This window comes from Vicia villosa, linkage group LG1 (genome assembly GCF_029867415.1).
Source record: "Vicia villosa cultivar HV-30 ecotype Madison, WI linkage group LG1, Vvil1.0, whole genome shotgun sequence".
Taxonomy (NCBI): domain Eukaryota; kingdom Viridiplantae; phylum Streptophyta; class Magnoliopsida; order Fabales; family Fabaceae; genus Vicia; species Vicia villosa.
The window spans coordinates 138374490-138391340 of NC_081180.1; the positions used below are offsets into that span (position 1 = coordinate 138374490).

The following is a 16851-nucleotide window of genomic DNA, read 5'->3' on the forward strand; positions in this document are numbered from 1 at the left end:
TCAGAATCTATGGTACCCGAAAAATATTCTCCCTGGAGCTCACCCAATAAACAGAATAGGGTGCTTGCTCTAATGCCAATTGAAATTTTGGTACTTTGCAATATATGTGTCAAGACTGATGTCTCAACATAAAACAAAATGTTAGGAAAAATGTTATGATATCATATGATGACAAAGAACACTAGGTAAAATAGGAGATTGTGCAGAAAGTAAATTATAGAAAAATAACAACACAATCAATTGTTAACTCAGTTCGGCACAACGTCACATACTCTGGGAGCTACCAAGCCAGTAAAGAAATCAACTAGGATAGTATTAGTTCAAAGCCTAAACAATCCCAATTTATAACGTCTCACCTAATCACTACCTTGTGCAACTTCTACCTAGAAACCTCTAGATATGAGATCCCTCACTCACTTCCTACCAATCACCTCAGTGATAACAAAAATGATAACCCGTGACAAGAACCAAAACAGAAGATTACACTTCTGTCATACCCTAATTTTTGACCCCCCTGAGATGACATATCTTCAGGATTTTCATCAAGTCAAAGTAAGTACCCAGGGCAGTCTGGCATTCAATCGAGGGTGTTCAAAGACAAGAAAACTCAGGCAAAGGATCAATCAATAGAGGGATTAGTCTCTAATACAATCATAAGACTCAAAAGCCTCATTATTTCACCTATGATTGATTAGACACCCAGTCATCTAAGTACAGAATTACTCAGATCAACAGACTAGGGTTTGGAGCCTATCAAGGACTAAAATCAGGGATCACCTTTGGGAAACCCTAAAAAGCCCCAGGAAACCATTCAAAGACATCAATCATCTTCAAATAACTCATATGACAAGATCCACTAGACATTACACCTCAATTCAAAGTCTACACTCATCATTGTCCTCTGGTCGACAATTAGGGTTTTTGACCTAATTCACCAAGATAGTTGACTTTTAATCAGGGCATGGATCCAAAACTCAAGACATGATTCAAGAATCTCTACTACCTCAATATAATCCATTTACATCATTCATTTGAGGAGAAGATCTTGATTCTACACAAAAGTCCAAAATCTCACCTTACCAGGAAAAAGTCAACTGTATGGGATCACCATTGACTTTTGAGATTTTTGGTCAAACCATGACTTTTAAGGATCAATATCATCAATATATGGATAATGAAGCCATTTGACCAAAGAAATTTAAAGAAATTCATCAAGGAGCAAAAAGTCGGGAATTAGGGTTTTTTAAGGCATGGTGAGAACTCAAAATTTCACCTACACAACTCAAAAAACTTCCAACATGAAAGTTGTAGATCTTGCAAAATAAAACAACATCTTACAAAGGAACTTTTTTCAAAAGATCAATCATTTAAGAGTTTTGGAAATTTTGGAGTTTTAGGCCATAAACACTTAGAAATTTTTCTAAGTGTTTTAACCTAGTTTTCTTCCAACTTTGGCCTCATTTTTCACAAATTTGCCAAAAGATTTTGAAGAAACTCCAAACTAATGATTTGAAGTAGATGTTTAGGGCTTTCCAAATTGTGTTCAACCTTCTCCAAATTCATTTTGAGCTAAGAGTTATGCTTGTTCAAAGTTGGCCTCATGAAGTGAAATTATAGGTCATGCATCATTTTGGAACTTTGGAATTTTGTGCACATGACCTCAATTATGGATGCTACACGACCCATAACACATCTGAAAACATGCCATGCATTCATTTTCACCATGCCATAAGGATTGAAGAAGATTCTAAAAACAAGAACATGTGATTATGTAATGATTACATTTGTGAATTTATGGCAAATTGATGAATCACCCAAGGAATCTTCTCACCAACCAATTAGAGCTCATTTCTGGCTCAGAATTGTCCCCTAAGATCAAGCAAAATCGAGGGCTAGGGGATTGATCAAATGGAATCAAAATTCTCATCATTGCATAAGAGATATTTGCAAACTTCCTTCATGCTTAAGGAACCAAACTTCTTTCATTAAGCAAGCTCACTCTTCTGCAACTATACTGAACCAATTGCCTATAAATAAAGGCCTCATTCTCATTCAAAAAACACACCAAAGCAACAGAATTCTTGCTTTCTCTTTTCTTTCTTCATACTTAGTTTTTTCAAAGGTCCTTTGGCAAGAAGACTCGGATTCTTCAAACCAAAGCTCTCTCTTTGAAAATAAGTATTCAAACACATTGAGGGAGGCATTTAGAGGTGATCCAAACCTCTGGAACACTTCTGGGCGTGGAGAATCATCAATTCCACCTCTCATTTGGAGCACTTGCAGTTGGAGGACCATGGAGTAATTCAGGAGGTTTCAAGCCAAGCCAATCATCCAGGCACACTCCTCAGGTCATAGTGAAGCTAACCAGATGGCTGCAGCTCATCTGTAACTCCAAATTCAACAACCTCCATGTCTACTTGAAGCTTAAATCGAGGGAGGTCCATAGAGCAATTCAGAAGGATTCAAGCTCCAATAAGCATTCAGTTAGCATCATTGAGTCTCAAGGAAGCTATTGAGATCATTCATTCAAACCCAGGTGCTCTCAATCATCCTCACGACCTCCATTTTCAGAGGTAAGTTCCTGAACTTCACTTCTTTAATTTAAGCACTCTTTGAGTTAAAGCTCGATTCTATCTTGTTTAGCATCATCAGAGGATTGAAAACCCTCTATCATCATTCATTTATCTTTCAGTATAGCCATTTAATTTGATTTTTAAGTTTTAGGGTTCTTCACGATTTCTGGTAAATTAGTTAGATGTAGTTAATATCAGTCTATGTTAGTTACATATTTAGAATCGTGAGTGAATTTAGAACAAGTTTCATCTTTATATCGCTGCAAATGGTTGAGAATTGAGAGAGTTCAGAAATCCAAATCGTTGGAGCTTGAGGAAGAAGATGACAATGGTGGTGGCGCGTAAATTTCAAACCTCAGGGCAGAGTTTATTTTATATTTAATGATAGGTGTTTCATAAACGACTGAATAACTTGCCCTAGTGGCCACACATGCGCTCTTAGTCTCCTCGTGCCCAAAGTCTGGGGTTCGAATCCCCCTCGCCCCAGACTTTTTATTCCTTTTATTTTTTTCATGATTTACACGCTTATCTGAAAATATAATGTGTTGGATGTGTATCACTATCACCATGCGCGCGCTGGCCCAATGGTTTGGTTTTGGGTATGTGACCTAAAGGGCGTGAGTTCAAGCCTTGGTGGAGACATTCCTAATTTTTTATCACTTGTCACACCTATTTTCTTCACAACTTCACACAATTAATTCACCTATCAAATTAAATCATTTTCACTTCATTTTTCATACACCTATTATTTAATATATCTATTTTGTGAATAGTCAAAAAAATCATAAAAATATTATTTATTTCATGTATTTTAATTAGGTTTAAAATAGTATGTTTTTTAAGTGTTTTCTTAAATACTTTAAATATATATTGTCACTTTATTTTAACCTAATCATTTTGTAAATAATTTTATGATAAAACCCTAATTGTTTAGGTCTTAATTAGGTAAAAATCTTTATTTTTACCTTAATTAAGTTGACTTTTGTCAATTTTCAAAACTGTTTTCAATCTCCGAACAAATCAAATGATTAAGGTTCTTAAACAACAGAACCTTATATCATTTACAAATCATTTTCAAATTGCTCTCATAACCAGTACTGTAAAGTACTGGGCCTCTAATAGAGTGTAAGTCCCAAAAACCTTCTCTTCTTAGCTTGTTTTCAAAACTGTATTTTCAAAATCTTCTTTCTGTTTTCAAAACATTCTTCTGGTATTTGAAGGGCATTATTCCCGGTGAAACTCTTCAGATACCTATGTGACCTTTGTCCATCTTCACTTCTTCTGTTTTCAAAAACCATTAACTGTTTATCATATATATATTCAACTGTTATCAACAAAACAACAAAAATTACTGTTGAGGCTCTGTACATACTTCTTCAAAGGCCTCCACTCCATCCAGGTTAGGCTTTACAAGCTTTCAATTTACAGTCTTTATTTAAATTACTGTCAAATATAAACTGTGCATATATTAGTTTAGAACTACGTTTGAGTATAAACCTTAGGACAGTTAAACTATATATATATTATAGGAATATGACCTAGGATTGAGAATGTCTTCCCGGTGAAGGCTCTTTCCTAGTTAGAGATCTGTAGTTCAAACCCCCAAGATGAATTATTCCCGGTGAAACATCTTGGCAAAAACCTTAGAATCCAAAAATAATAGGACACATCCACCCAAAGAGGAATTATTCCCGGTGAAACCTCTTACCCATTTGCTTAGAGCCAAAATAAGTTCAAAACTACATAGCTTTCTTTTGTGCTATAACAAGGACCCTCGATTAGCCTCCTCTTGGGCTTTGTACAAGGACCCACAGGCTTCTTAAAAGCATTTCCAGCTTCCTCTTGAGCTTGTATACAAGGACCCATCAGGTTTCTTATAAACATAGGAACAGGTCTTTAGTCACCTTTTAGCCTACCCTGGTGAGTTTCTTCCAATTTAAACCAGACTTTAAACAAGCTAAGTTTGTCTCAATTTTGCATTGAGTACACCTTTTGGAATGAGAGACATGGACAGTCTCTGTCACCCTTATCTTCATCAATCTTCCTTAGCAGAGTCTAGGATCTATGTTTATTTTCTCCTCAGCATGAGTCAGCCTTCATCTTGGGCTTTAAACAAGAAGTCTCCATTAGATAATCTTTCTGCCATCCATTTTTCAATCATAAAATACCTGGAAAGGGTTAGCTTCCACACATTCTTTCATTTCAATAAAAATCCCTGGAAAGGGTTAGCCTCCAAAGTCAATTAATAAAAATGTCAAAAAATAAAGTTTCATTTCTCTTAGGAGATAATTTCCCCAAAAGAGTCAAAACCCCTGGAAAGGGTCAGCCTCCAAAAAACATGATAAAGTCATTCTTTTACCAAATAATTTCTCCAGCTGAGTCAAAATCCCTGGAAAGGGTTAGCTTCCAAAGAAAAACAGTCTTTCAATAAATAAAATCTCCTCAGTAGAGTCAAAACCAACAAAAATAGTTAGCCTCAACCTTGGGCTTCATACAAGGCACCCAAACAATAAAACTCCCCTGTCAAGAGTCAGCCTCAACCTTGGGCATTGTACAAGGCAGATAATAGAGTCTCCCCAGTGAGTTCTTCATCACTCAGTAGCCACAACCTTGGGCTTTGTACAAGGCAGATAAACCATATTTTCATGTGTCAAAGATTCCTAACACCTAGGATCTTTTCCCCATAGAGTCATCCATACTCCATTCATTTAAAAGAGTCTGCCACAACCTTGGGCTTTGTACAAGGCAGAAAATAATGTTTTCCCTAGCTAGAGTCAGCCACAACCTTGGGCTTTGTACAAGGCACACAAAATAGAGTCATTCATAGTCTCAAAAATTCAGTTATCCTCAGCTGTTAGCCAAAACCTTGGGCTTTGTATAAGGCACATAAATAGAGTCTCCCTAAATAGAGTCAGCCTCAATTCTGGGCTTTGTACAGAACACAAAAATATCCTGTAATTAATCCCCAGTGGAGTCATCTCCCAGAGTCAATAATATTAATAAATCAATCAAAGAAAGCCTCAAGCTTGGGCCTCATACAAGCCAGCTAAAGTCAAATCTTTTATACAGTAGATAGACATAGCTTATCTCTATAGAGAGATATTTTTACTACTCTACCACATTCAAACAAACATTACACTTCATTTCAATTTTAATCAAGTCTCCCATTTAGGATTTTGAAAGGCATGAGCTGGCAGTAAAACCCAGACATGTGGTAACTTTCCCTAATTTGGATGAGCATTTTTCTTTCATTTAAGAGGCATTTGACTGGTATACTTGCACATACACAAGTAAGGTCCCCCTCTTGAATGAAATGAATTCAGTTATTCTGTCACTCCTTTAAATGTTTGTGGTAGAATAGTACAAATACCTCTCTGTAGAGATGATTTCATGTCTCTTTACTGTAAACAAAGATTTAATTCCAAGCTTCAACCTTGAGCTTCAAGCAAGGCACCAAAAACAATTAATTTCCCTAGTTAGTTCCCCGAACTACATTAAGCTCTGACTTCCACTAGGGATATGTAGGCATGAGGTTCACAAGGAATCTCAGCGAGCTAATAAAATACCAAAAATAGTCAGTCTGTCTGTCTGTCTGTCTTTCTTTAATCAATTCAATTCCTTCTCCTAATACAAAGGAGAAACTTTCCCAATCATTAGCAGCAAACACAATCACAATGACACAGAGAAGGTTCCTGTAGAGTACTACAGATATGTAGGGTGTTTAAACACTTCCCTATGTATAACCGACCCCCCGGACTCCAGAATTTCTAGTCTAGGTGAAATCCCCACACTTAGCAAACTCCTAGGGTTTAGTTGAGATCTTTTTTTCCCTTTCCTACTCGTAGGACCAATAAGAAAGTTCGTGTGATATCATAGGAAGAACTGAAACAAAATTCATCCCACCACGGGCACATTCTCCTTCCAAATTTCGCGTGAAGGGTTTAGCGTGCCGTCCTCCCAAGTGAAACGGGGAGGTAAAGAAAACGACCACCACAGAAAAATGGCGACTCTGCTGGGGATATAAGTGTTAAAAACCTTGGTTTTTCATCCAAACCAATGGTTGACCTGTTGCTGGTCCAGCCCCAATGAGGAATTAGGGATGCCAAATTCCCCCTCAAACAAGAGAGGTCCTGCCTAACCTCTGTGTCATATCATGTGTTTGCTGCATATATATTTGTTTATTTTGTTTATTCTGTATCGGGAAAGGGCTTGATTCCCCCTTGTGGTGAGAAATCCTATACCCGGATTTGAGTGCAACATAAGATAGGATGGAGGATGTCTTCCCGGTGAAGGCCCTCTAATCTTGGTTTCCAAGTCTACTCTTGGGATTTGCCTGGCTGGTTGTGATTAACTGCGCCACTGCATTCCGAGACTGATTTGTACCAGGAGGACCTAGAAACACATTAACCCCACTTAAAGCCTTTTTAGGACGTAGAGCGGTGATTACGGAAGTAATTGTCACGCAGATACTACACTCAGAGAAAACTCTCTTATAGATACCAATCAACGTATCTTTAAGGTTGAGCAAAAACTCTGAGACCCCTAGAACCCGTTCTACAGGTACAAAAATCCTTAACCTTAGTTTACCATTGGGGCGGGGATTGCGTTTGGACTTCATGACCACTATACCCTTCAACGCCATGTTTGTTTAAAACTCTTGTGTGTGCATTCATGCATTCATGCATCATTCATTAATAAACAACTAAAAACAAAAAGAGTCTTTTTCGAGTCGTTTTTTAAGGAAACTAAATAACGAACGTTTTGAACTTCATAGAAAGAGAGAAACGGAGAAAGGACTTAGGGATCTATATTATGGATTACGGAAGAAAGAGAGCTAGGAAATACACCTTCAAGATTCCCCAGGTCGAGGAACTGGGAAAGCTCGGAAAACTGGTGGTCAACCCCCAGGCTTTCAAGGAGAAGTATGGAAAACTTCTGCCTTTGCTCAATACCAACATGGTGGATGGGATCCTTCCCACCTTGGTACAGTTTTACGATCCAACGTATCACTGCTTCACCTTTCCAGATTATCAGCTCATGCCTACGTTAGAGGAGTACTCTCGTCTGATTGGAATACCCGTGTACGCGCAAGATCCGTACTCCGGTTTGGAAAAGAACCCTGACGACATTATCATTGCTGCAACTACTCCTTTGAACGTAGTCGACATCAGAACTCATATGGTGAGTAGAGGAGGAATTCAAGGATTGCCCTCCAAATTCCTGTTTGATCAAGCTCGGTACTTCGTCATCATCCAAGATATGAGCGCATTTGAGGAAGTCTTGGCTTTGCTTATCTACGGATTGTTTTTGTTCCCTAACATTAACGATTTCGTCGACATCAACGCAATTAAGATCTTCTTAATTGGAAATCCGATTCCAACCTTGCTTGCGGATGCTTATCACTCTGTGCATTCAAGAAACCTGCAGCGAGGACGATTAATCACATGCTGCGTACCATTGTTATACGAATGGTTCGTTTCGCACCTGCCAAAGTCTAGCACTTTCTGGAACATGAGGGATGGCCTTTACTGGTCACAGAAAATCATGTCTCTCACTCATACAGACATTGATTGGTGTAGTCCTGACAACGACGAAACCAAGATCATCTTCAGTTGTGGAAGTTTTCCCAACATACCCCTTATTGGAACTAAGGGAGGAATCAGTTACAATCCAGCTTTAGCCCGTCGTCAATACGACTATCCCATGAAAAATATTCCAAGTAACATCCAATTGGAGGGTCTGTTCTTCAAGAACATCGACGATCATGGCAACATGATGAAGAAGGAAATTGTCCAAGCCTGGCGTCTTGTTCACAGCAAAGGGAGAAGATTGTTAGGAAAACATCTTTGCATCTCCCTGGATCCTTACCTTCAATGGGTACGCGTCAGAGCATTCAAGCTCAGGATGCCATATCAACATCAAGAACCTATTCCCCTAAGGGAACCAATTTACCTTTTCTCCACCGATGTTGAAAAACTACAAGCGGCATTAAACAAGGTATGCCAAGAAAGGAATGCTTGGAGGAACAAGTATCGAATCGTCAACACGGAAAACGTTAAGATTCATAACATCCTAAGAAGGAAGGATGAGTTACTTGAAGTACTCGATCGACAAGTGACACAATCGTCACTTTCTCATCATATCCCTCCTGCTTCCTGGATCATCGATCAGCTCACGTCAGAGAACGCTCAGCTCAAGAAACAGAAGAAGATGTTAGAACGTGAAGTCGGCTCTTCGTCAAAGTTTTAGAGTCCTTTCTCTCAGTTTCTCTGTATTTCCTTTTTCAAAGTGTGTAAAAACAGCGTTTTCGCTTAATTAATAAAAGTTTGATGTTTCATAACGTAATTATGGTGTTTCCTTGAAAAATATTAACTTAATTGCATATCATACATCGCTTTAGTTGTACGCACTGACACGAGAATTGTCGCGGATCTAATAGTCACTTTCCTTTCTCCAGAAAGAGAGGAGGAGAAGGAGGTGAACCAAGACTTTCAAGCTGTCTCATCCATACAACACTCGTTCAAGTCGCAAGAAAAGAATGGAAGACTTTGAGCAAGAGAATGAAGAACTCAGAGAAGAGATTAATACTCTCAAAGGTACTGTTGAAAGACTCAATAGTATGGTAGAAGCCCTGGTAGTTGCGCATAATCGACCAACGCCAGAAGAACCGCAAAGGACTGTGGTTTCCGAGATTGTTTCTACTCCTATTCCTCAGTATACCATGCCGCCTGATCGACCTTGGGGCATGCCGTATAACTTTACTCCAGAAGGGTACATACCTCCAGCTTCTGAAGCTCCAAAAGTCACCATGGATATGCGTCCACCGGAGGGTTACAAACCTCTGGAAATTGAAGTTCCAAGAGCAACGGCAATGGGTTTCGCACAACAGAATGCTGAGATACCGAGATCTGCTGTCATGGCTTCTCCACAGCCCATTATGCATACTTTTCCCCCGCAAGGCGGACAAGTATATCATCACGCTCCAAGTGAGGATGCTGGCGTGTATGAAAGATTGGACGAGTTCCAAGAACAGTTTCTGCAAATGCAGAAGGAACTCAAGACTCTCCGAGGACAAGATCTATTTGGAAAGAATGCTGCAGACCTCTGTCTGGTTCCAAATGTTAAGATTCCTCACAAATTCAAAGTACCAGAATTCGAGAAGTATAAAGGGAATTCATGCCCACAAAGTCATCTTGTGATGTACGCTCGAAGAATGTCAACTCAGACTGATAATCAACAATTGCTCATTCATTATTTTCAAGACAGCCTGACTGGTGCTGCACTCAAATGGTACATGAACTTGGACAATTCAGAAATTCGTACTTTTCGAGACCTCGGAGAGGCCTTCGTCAAACAGTATAAGTACAATCTGGATATGGCTCCCGACAGAGATCAACTCCGGGCCATGACTCAAAAGGATAGAGAAAGCTTCAAGGAATACGCTCAGAGATGGCGTGAAGTTGCTGCTCAAATTTGTCCACCACTTGAAGAGAAAGAAATGACAAAAATCTATCTCAAAACTTTGAGTCCATTTTACTACGGACGAATGGTTGCAAGTGCACCAAGTGACTTTACCGAGATGGTAAACATGGGTGTGCATTTAGAAGAAGCAGTTCGAGAAGGACGCTTGAACAAAGAACCAGAATCTTCTGTTGGTCCAAGGAAGTATGGAAGTTCTTTCCAGAAGAAAAAGGATCAAGATGTCAGCAATGTCTTGCACAAAATCAAGAAAAAATTCCAACCTCAAGTTGCAACAATAACTCCGGTTGTTAACTCAGCGCCAGCTCATCAACCTCAGGTTTCGCAACAACAAATTCAACAAAGGTCGCAGCAACCTCAACAGCAGGTTCGACCTCCAAATTACAACAATCGGGCTCCAAGGTATCCTGCCTTTGACCCCGTACCAATGCCGTATGCAGAATTGTTTCCAACATTACTGGCAAAAGGACTCATTCAGACAAGGAGTCCTCCAAATCCTACAAACAGTTCCTCACCATGGTATATGGCTGACCAATCTTGTCCCTATCATCAGGGGGCACCAGGTCACAATATTGAGAACTGTTTCCCTTTCAAGATTGACGTCCAACGATTAGTAAAGAGCGGAATGTTATCCTTCAAAGATACTAATCCAAACGTCCAAGCAAATCCTTTGCCGCAGCATAAAGAAGCTTCAGTAAATCTGGTAGATCAACACCCCAATGTCATTCAAATCTACGACATTCGTCAGATAGGGGAAAATCTTGTCAAGATGCACGCTAAACAAGCTGGGTACGGTCATGTACCACCTCACAACTACTTCACATGTGAAATTTGTCCAAAGAATAATCAAGGATGTGCCATAGTTCAAGCTGCATTACAAGAACAAATGGACTTGGGATGGATTCAACATATCTGAGTCAGAACTGAACATGACATCAACATGGTTCAAGGATGTCCAGGAGAATACAAAATCTACAAAGTTGAAGACCTTGAAGGATCGGTAGTCAGGTTCCACAAAACTTTAAATGGACTTGCCTACTTTGGAACTGATTTCCACGCTTACAGTAGATGCGAAATCTGTCGAAGAAATTCACGAGGATGTTTGCGTGTTCGCAACGATATTCAAAAGCTGATGGACGACAATACCATTACTGTTCTTGCCAACAGAAAAGATGATGAAGTCTTTACCGTATCTCCTCAAATTAATCAAGTTGAACCTATGCAAGTTAAGTATGACAGCAGGAAGGCAGCAGTTGTGTAACACCCCATTTTAAATTATTTAATCGTCGTAGTATTTTATTTGATTAACTTTGTTTTGAGTGTGTGATCGAACGCGTAGGCAGAGTACCCTTACCGGAACGGGTAAATTAAAAATGTCGGAATAACATTAATTTAGTAATAATAGACTTGGGGTAATATTATTATTAGTAATATTATTGATATTAATAATATTAATATTAATATTACTATTTTTTATTGTTACTATTATTTATATTATTATTATATTATTATTAGAACTATTATTATTAGTATTATTATTAATATTATCATTATTAATAGAATTAAGGAAATTAGGTTATTAGTGGCTAAGGGCAAGAGTGGTATTTTACTAATAAGTATATAAGGGTCTTAGGAGAGGAATTAGGTTTTTAGAATCATTTGTGCATTTGGAGGCTAAGAGAGGAGGAAGAACAAGGAGGCCACTAAGAGATTTCTTCATAGTCAAAGCAATTTCCAAAATCGAGGTAAGGGGGGAGAATGAGTTCTTTATAGGTGATTTAATTATGAGGGGGTAGTGAGAGGTCCTTTCTCTCGTAGGAATTTTGTATGTTAATTTCTGTTGTGTTTGAGTGTTGATTGAAATTGGTGAATTATGTGATTGAATTTATACGAAATTAACATGATTGTTGTTGCTGTCATATGTTGATAGTACTGTCACGGTTGGTTGATTCAATTGGAATCATAATTTCTGGAAATTCTCCTGTGTTGATGAATTAGTCTGGAATTAAGTTGGAAACCAATCGTGTGATTAGAAAAACCATTTTCTGTGAGTGAATGATACAGCACAATGCAGAAAATTAATTTTTGTAAATGATATAGCATAATATAGAAATTATTACTAGCCTACAGTCTGAATTGTGGCGACGGCCACACATGATAATGGGACGACCGTCCTTATGTCTTAGCATGTTTTAGTTACTGCTGTGAGTAAGTTTATACACTAGTTTAATTGAATAAATATTGGTAAGAAGTACTAGTAATTAATTAGAAACTATATGATACTAATCTAAAGAACTTCATGTAATTAATCTACTTATAGTTAGCAAGATAAGTAGTAAAACAACTTAGAATAAATAGTAGATAAGTTATTATAGTAGAAAATTAAATAAGGTAAATAATGGTTTAGTAAATTGCAGCAGTGCATATTAATAGGTGGTATGAGAAAGAGAGACTAGTGATTTATTTGGTGGTATGAGAAAGAGAGACTAGTGACTTATTTGGCACTCACATTTTGACAGGAAACTGGTTTGTGTGTTATATCAGAATGTTTGGCGACAAAAATAAAATAGAATAATATAAGTGAAAGTATATTATCAATGTAAAATATCAGTCCACGTGTGGAGTAATAATTGGTAAGTTTGTCCAGAATAACGTAAATTCTTGTTGTGTGCTGTATTGGGGCAGCGGTAGTAATTCCGGTGTGAATTACGGTAAGCATGGCTTACGAGTGATCAGGAGAATCGTGTGATCAGGAGGATCGTGTAATATACATAATGTTTAATTTAAATATGTATATTGTTTGTTGGTGTATTGCATATCATAGCATTGAGACTGCTAGGTGAAAATCTTTGGTAGATGCCTAGTAGGTCCGGACTCACTTGTGGAGTCGTAGTGGAGATAATTCGTTGCTCAGTGGAGTGTATGCGAATTATCCGGATTCCTTGAGAATCGGGTTCGATTGAATGAACAGTGTTTTGGTACCACATGCATTTGTGTCAAATCATGGAGTCACATTGCATTATTGTAATTGATTGTTAAATTGTGATTGAATTGATATATGTATTGTAAATATGTGATTGTGTGTGTGATTGGCGTGAGTACTACTCCTTAGCATGTATTATTCATCGTTATTTATTGAATGTAGTTCTCACCCCTTTGTTTCTTGTTTTGTTGTGTCTGTGCTTCTTTGGGAGTACAGATAATTCAGGTACTTAAGTTGTACGTGGAGTACGTGTTGCTTGATCGAGTCTTAGGAGTCGCTCTGATACGTAACACGGGAATTTTTGGGAATTTATTTAAAATGTTATTTTATTGAATTTTGTTACGTATCGCTTTTAATTCTAATTTTTGGAGAACCACGGGTTAAGGTGGATTTTATTTATTGGTGGCAAGTGTGCCGTGATTTATTTTAAATAAAGACTATTTCCGCTACATTATTGATTTTTTGTGAGAAACGAATAAATAAAGTATTGAGACTTTAGTTTCTGTTTTATTTGAAAGATGTGACATTCCACTCGTGTTGTATTACTCTGATAATATTATTACTATTTTACCGTAATTTTTAAATTGGGAAAAGTGGGGTGTTACAATTGGTATCAGAGCAGGTCGGTTCAATCGACCAGATGTAGTAGAGTCAGTCCTTAGATTAGGAGTCATTTTGTGTGTTCTTCTAACCATACTTTGGATTGTTGGACAGAATGGCAGGAAGGAATGATGCTGCTCTTGCTGCTGCACTGCAAGCTATGGCGCAGTCGGTGCAGAATAACAACAATCAAAATGCTGGAGATCTGCAGTTCCGTAACTTGGAGAAGTTCCAGAGCAATAAACCGCCTAAGTTTGAAGGTGGTATTATTGATCCAGATACTGCACAGAAATGGTTGAAGGCTGTTGAGAAGATATTTAGAACCATGGGATGCAATGAGGATCAAAAGGTACAGTTTGGTACGCATATGCTGGAAGGTGAAGCTGAGGACTGGTGGGATAACAGTCGTCAGAGATTGGAAGCTGCAGGTAATGTGATTACTTGGGCAGTGTTTCGAGCTGAGTTTCTGGAAAAGTACTTTCCGGAAGATGCTCGAAGCAAAAGGGAGATTGAGTTCCTGGAATTGAAGCAGGGGAATATGTCTGTTGATGAGTATGCTGCTCGATTCGAAGAGTTGGTGAAATATTGCCCTCATTACAATACTAACGAGGCTATGAATTCCAAATGCATCAAGTTTGAGAACGGGTTGCGTCCCGAGATTAAACAGGGTATTGCTTGTCAGAAGATAAGGAATTATCCAGAGCTGGTGAGAAGAAGCCGAATTTATGACAATGATAACAGGGCCAGGATTGCACATTACAAAGCTGTGAATGATCGGAGGGGTAATCAGAATCGTGGGAAACCGTATAGTGTTCCTGCTGACAAAGGAAAACAGAAGGTTGCTTTTGGGAAGAAGCCAAGTGGGGGAGGATTTGCTTCAAAGCCCATTGTTTGCTTCAAGTGTGGTACCGAGGGACACCGTGCTAATGAGTGTCAGAAGGATGTGAAGAAGTGCTTCAAATGTGGGAAAACAAGTCATATAGTGGCAGATTGTAAGACCAGAGTGCCTACTTGCTACAACTGTGGTGAGGAAGGGCATATCAGCACTCACTGTCAGAAGCCAAAGAAAGCGCAGGGTAATGGCAAGGTGTTTGCATTGGTAGGAGCCCAGTCTACTAGTGATGACAGAACAATCAAAGGTACTTGTTTCATCCATAACACTCCTTTGATTGCTATTATTGATACGGGTGCAACCCACTCGTTTATTTCTGTTGATTGTGTGAGGAGATTGGGAATTGTGCCGTCCACTTTAGATAGGAGAATGACAATTGAAACTCCATCTATTGGTTCTGTGGTTACTTCTCAAGCGTGTTTGAATTGTCCTTTGACTATCTTTGGTAGGAACTTTGGAGTGGACTTAATTTGTTTGCCACTCGGTAATCTAGACGTTATATTGGGAATGAACTGGTTAGAGTTCAATCATGTGTATATTGACTGCTTTAGAAAGAGGTTATTGTTCCTGACTCCAGAAGAAGAAGCGTTGGCGGACTCGTTATCTACCAAGGAGATGAAAGTATTGTTAGAGGATGAAGCCAAGATGTTTGCTGTGTTTGCCTCACTATCAGTTGAGAGCGAAACATCAATTGAAGAGATACCGGTGGTGAAAGAATTTCTCGAAGTATTTCCTGGGGATATTACAGAGTTGCCTCCAGAGAGGGAAGTCGAATTTTCTATTGATCTTATTCCGGGTACTAGGCCTATTTCTATGGCGCCGTACCGAATGTCTGCATCAGAATTGGCGGAGTTGAAGGCTCAGATTGGAGAATTGCTTGATAAGAAATTTATTCGGCCGAGTGTGTCGCCGTGGGGAGCTCCAGTGTTGTTGGTAAAGAAGAAAGATGGTAGTATGCGTCTGTGTATAGATTACCGTCAGTTGAATAAAGTAACCATTATGAATAAGTATCCGTTGCCAAGAATTGATGATTTAATGGATCAGCTTGTTGGTGCTCGCGTATTTAGTAAAATTGATTTGAGATCGGGGTACCATCAGATTAGAGTGAAGGAAGGAGACATTCAGAAGACCGCCTTTAGAACTCGTTATGGACACTACGAATATGCAGTGATGCCTTTCGGAGTGTCTAACGCGCCAGGTGTTTTTATGGAATACATGAACCGTATATTTAATTCGTATTTGGATCGGTTTATTGTGGTATTCATCGATGACATATTAATTTACTCTAAGTCGGAAGAGGAGCATGCAGAACACTTGAGAATTGCGTTGCAAGTATTGAAGGATAATAGGTTATTCGCAAAGTTCTCGAAGTGTGAGTTTTGGTTGGGAACCGTGAGTTTCTTAGGACATGTTATTTCAGGTGATGGAATAGCAGTTGACCCATCTAAAGTAAGTGCAGTACTTCAATGGGAACCTCCGAAGACAGTGACAGAGATTAGAAGCTTTTTGGGTTTGGCAGGATATTATCGCAGATTTATTGAAGGATTTTCCAATTTGGCGTTACCCTTAACTCAGTTGACGAGGAAGGGTCAAGCCTTTGTATGGGATGCGGCGTGTGAGGAATGTTTCGAAGAGTTGAATAAGAAGCTGACAACAGCGCCAGTGTTGATTCTACCGAATCCAAGTGAGCCGTTTGTTGTGTACTGCGATGCGTCTAAAATGGGATTATGAGGAGTATTAATGCAAGATGGTAAGGTGGTGGCCTATGATTCACGACAATTGAGGGTGCATGAGAGGAATTATCCTACTTATGATCTTGAATTAGCAGCAGTGGTTTTTGTATTGAAAATTTGGAGACACTACCTGTATGGATCAAGATTTGAAGTGTTCAGTGATCACAAGAGTCTGAAATATCTATTTGACCAGAAGGAATTGAATATGAGGCAGAGGAGGTGGTTAGAATTCTTGAAGGACTATGATTTTAATTTGAGTTACCATCCAGGAAAGGCTAACGTGGTAGCTGATGCGCTGAGTCGGAAGACGGTTCATATGTCGGCATTAATGGTGAAAGAAATGGAGTTAATTGAACAGTTCAGAGATCTGAGTATGGTTTGTGAGATGACACCCGATAGTGTTAGATTGGGAATGCTAAAGGTAAATAATGACTTTTTGGATGTAATTAAGGAGAATCAGAGACTTGATGTGAAACTGGTGGATTTAATACCTACCGGAGAAGACAATCCTGATAGTGACTTTAAAGTGGATAATCTTGGTGTGCTGAGATTCCGGGGCAGAATTTGTGTGCCAGATAATGAAGAATTGAG

At 38.8% G+C, this 16851-nt stretch overlaps 1 protein-coding gene across 1 annotated transcript; it reads left to right on the forward strand.

Annotated features, from left to right (window-relative positions):
• The first annotated feature begins 13750 nt into the window (after nt 1-13750).
• On the forward strand, nt 13751-16258 carry LOC131655509 (uncharacterized). Its single transcript, XM_058925368.1, has 2 exons — nt 13751-15428; nt 15498-16258. Exons 1-2 carry the CDS (start codon nt 13751-13753, stop codon nt 16256-16258), a joined length of 2439 nt encoding a protein of 812 aa, XP_058781351.1.
• The last annotated feature ends 593 nt before the right edge of the window (nt 16259-16851 follow it).